Below are 1,884 nucleotides of genomic sequence, written 5' to 3' on the forward strand. Positions count from 1 at the left end.
GTGTTCCCAGATAAGAGTAATAAAACAGGAGCGAAGCAGGCTAGAAGACTATCGGGACGGCTGAAAGACCTTCACTCTGTGACGACGAGAGGCTGTGGAAGCGCACGAAAGAAGAAAGTGACAACTGCTGTAGCGGAAGATATTCCTACTAGGACGCGATCACCCGCGAGGAATACAACAGGAGCTCCGCCTTCTCGGTCTAGATCTGTAAATTCACAGGTGAAAAGTACTGGAGCTGCGGTGATGGCTGTGGTGCAGATGGAGAAGTCGCTGGATACGTCGTCAGCGGGCGACAAGATCCGTGATGCACTGAAGAATCACGTGTACAATGGCAAACCAGTGTCTTACACCGTATCAACTGCACTGAATTGTATCTTGTCGGGGGTGATTCGGTGGGAACGAAAGGATAGTAGTGGCTCGCATTATTGCTGTGCGATTTACTATGAAGCGCATGCATTTCTGGAGATGATACAGAAGAAAAGTTACAAGGAATTAGTCGCCGTAGTACAATATTTACAGACATTGGTGCCCAAGAGAAAGCAATCTCAGCAACAAGAGGATGAACCGACCAAGTACTTTGTCATCATTGAAGGCATGGATCGAGCCCTTATTGAGTTGAAAAAGCGGCAAAAGAAGAAGAAAACGAACGGAACAGCCGCGATCTCAACGTCTCCGATGATCACGTTCGCAGACTTGCAAGAAATCGCGTTCCAGTTGTTCATGGATGTGGGAGCTCATACAAAATTCACGTGTGATCTTGAAGCGACGGCGAACTACGTGGCTTTATTGACTCGCGAATTGGTTGTTGCATCATCACGAGCAACTGCTCTCGAGGAGCTTCTGGAATCTGTGCCTCGGTATAACTCGTTTCGAGTGACACGTAGCGGAGGAACAGCAAGTGCAAGCGCCAACGCGTGGCTGCGTATGCTTCAAGTGATCCCTGGTGTGAGTGAGGACAAGGCGCAGTGTCTGTTAGATCATTTCCCCACTTTCGACAGTCTCATGCGTGCGTATCGTGACCCGAGACTTTCCCGAGCGCAGAAAGAAGATATCGTAGCTGACAAACTCCACGATGCGCGGACTCAAAGAGCTCTGTCGAAAAAGATCTACTCTGTCTTCTGCGAGGAAGACCCTGACGCTTTGATTTAGAAGGTGTTCTGACATATACTAGAGAGTCTAATTGTTGTATGCTACGTAGTAGTCTTCAAGCCGCAGCGTCAATTTGCGTCCCGAGCATTATTGCCAACACGTGTACGTGAAAGTTTATCTGTTGCACAACTTCCACGTTGTTGACTATGCTGACGCCGACTCGACCAAGTTGGCGTAGATACCGTTGAGCTGCAGGAGCTCCTGGTGAGTGCCCTGCTCTGCGATCTTGCCACCACTCACGACACAAATCTTGTCAGCGCGGCGAATCGTCGATAACCGGTGAGCAATGACGATGGTGGTCCGTCGCTTCAACGCCATCACTTTATCCAGAGCCTCCTGCACCACCTTCTCGCTCTCCGAGTCCAGAGCACTCGTGGCTTCATCCAGTAGCAAGATGTCCGGATTCTTCAGAATAGCTCGAGCAATGGCAATACGCTGCTTCTGGCCTCCCGACAACTGCTCACCCTTCATACCCACCTGAGTGTCGTAGCCGTCCGGGAACTGCGTGATGAAATCGTGCGCGTTGGCCATCTTGGCAGCTTCCTCGATCTGTTGCTGACTCGGCTGCTCTGCCAAGCCGTACGAGATGTTCTCAGCGATGGTTCCGATGAACAGCGTGGGCTCCTGACCCACCAGACCAATCTGACTACGCAGCCAACCCAGGTTCAGGTCCTTGATGTTGTGGCCGTCCAGTAACACCTCACCAGCCACGGGGTCGTAGAAGCGCTCGATGAG

General features: G+C 51.2%; 2 protein-coding genes across 2 annotated transcripts in view; one reads left to right on the forward strand and one right to left on the reverse strand.

Moving 5' to 3' along the window:
* Positions 1-243: 243 nt before the first annotated feature.
* PPTG_18142 (hypothetical protein) lies at positions 244-1,149 on the forward strand (the record flags this gene model as incomplete). Its single annotated transcript, XM_008916254.1, has 1 exon — positions 244-1,149. One exon carries the CDS (start codon positions 244-246, stop codon positions 1,147-1,149), a length of 906 nt encoding a protein of 301 aa, XP_008914502.1.
* PPTG_18143 (hypothetical protein) overlaps positions 1,055-1,884 on the reverse strand; it is a 4,267-nt gene continuing 3,437 nt past the window's right edge. The window contains exon 2 of the mRNA XM_008916255.1: positions 1,055-1,875. Within this exon, the coding sequence (XP_008914503.1) occupies positions 1,294-1,875 (582 nt within the window). The 3' untranslated portion in view covers positions 1,055-1,293. The remainder of the gene's footprint in view (positions 1,876-1,884) is intronic.

This window comes from Phytophthora parasitica (genome assembly GCF_000247585.1).
Source record: "Phytophthora parasitica INRA-310 unplaced genomic scaffold supercont2.81, whole genome shotgun sequence".
Taxonomy (NCBI): domain Eukaryota; phylum Oomycota; class Peronosporomycetes; order Peronosporales; family Peronosporaceae; genus Phytophthora; species Phytophthora nicotianae.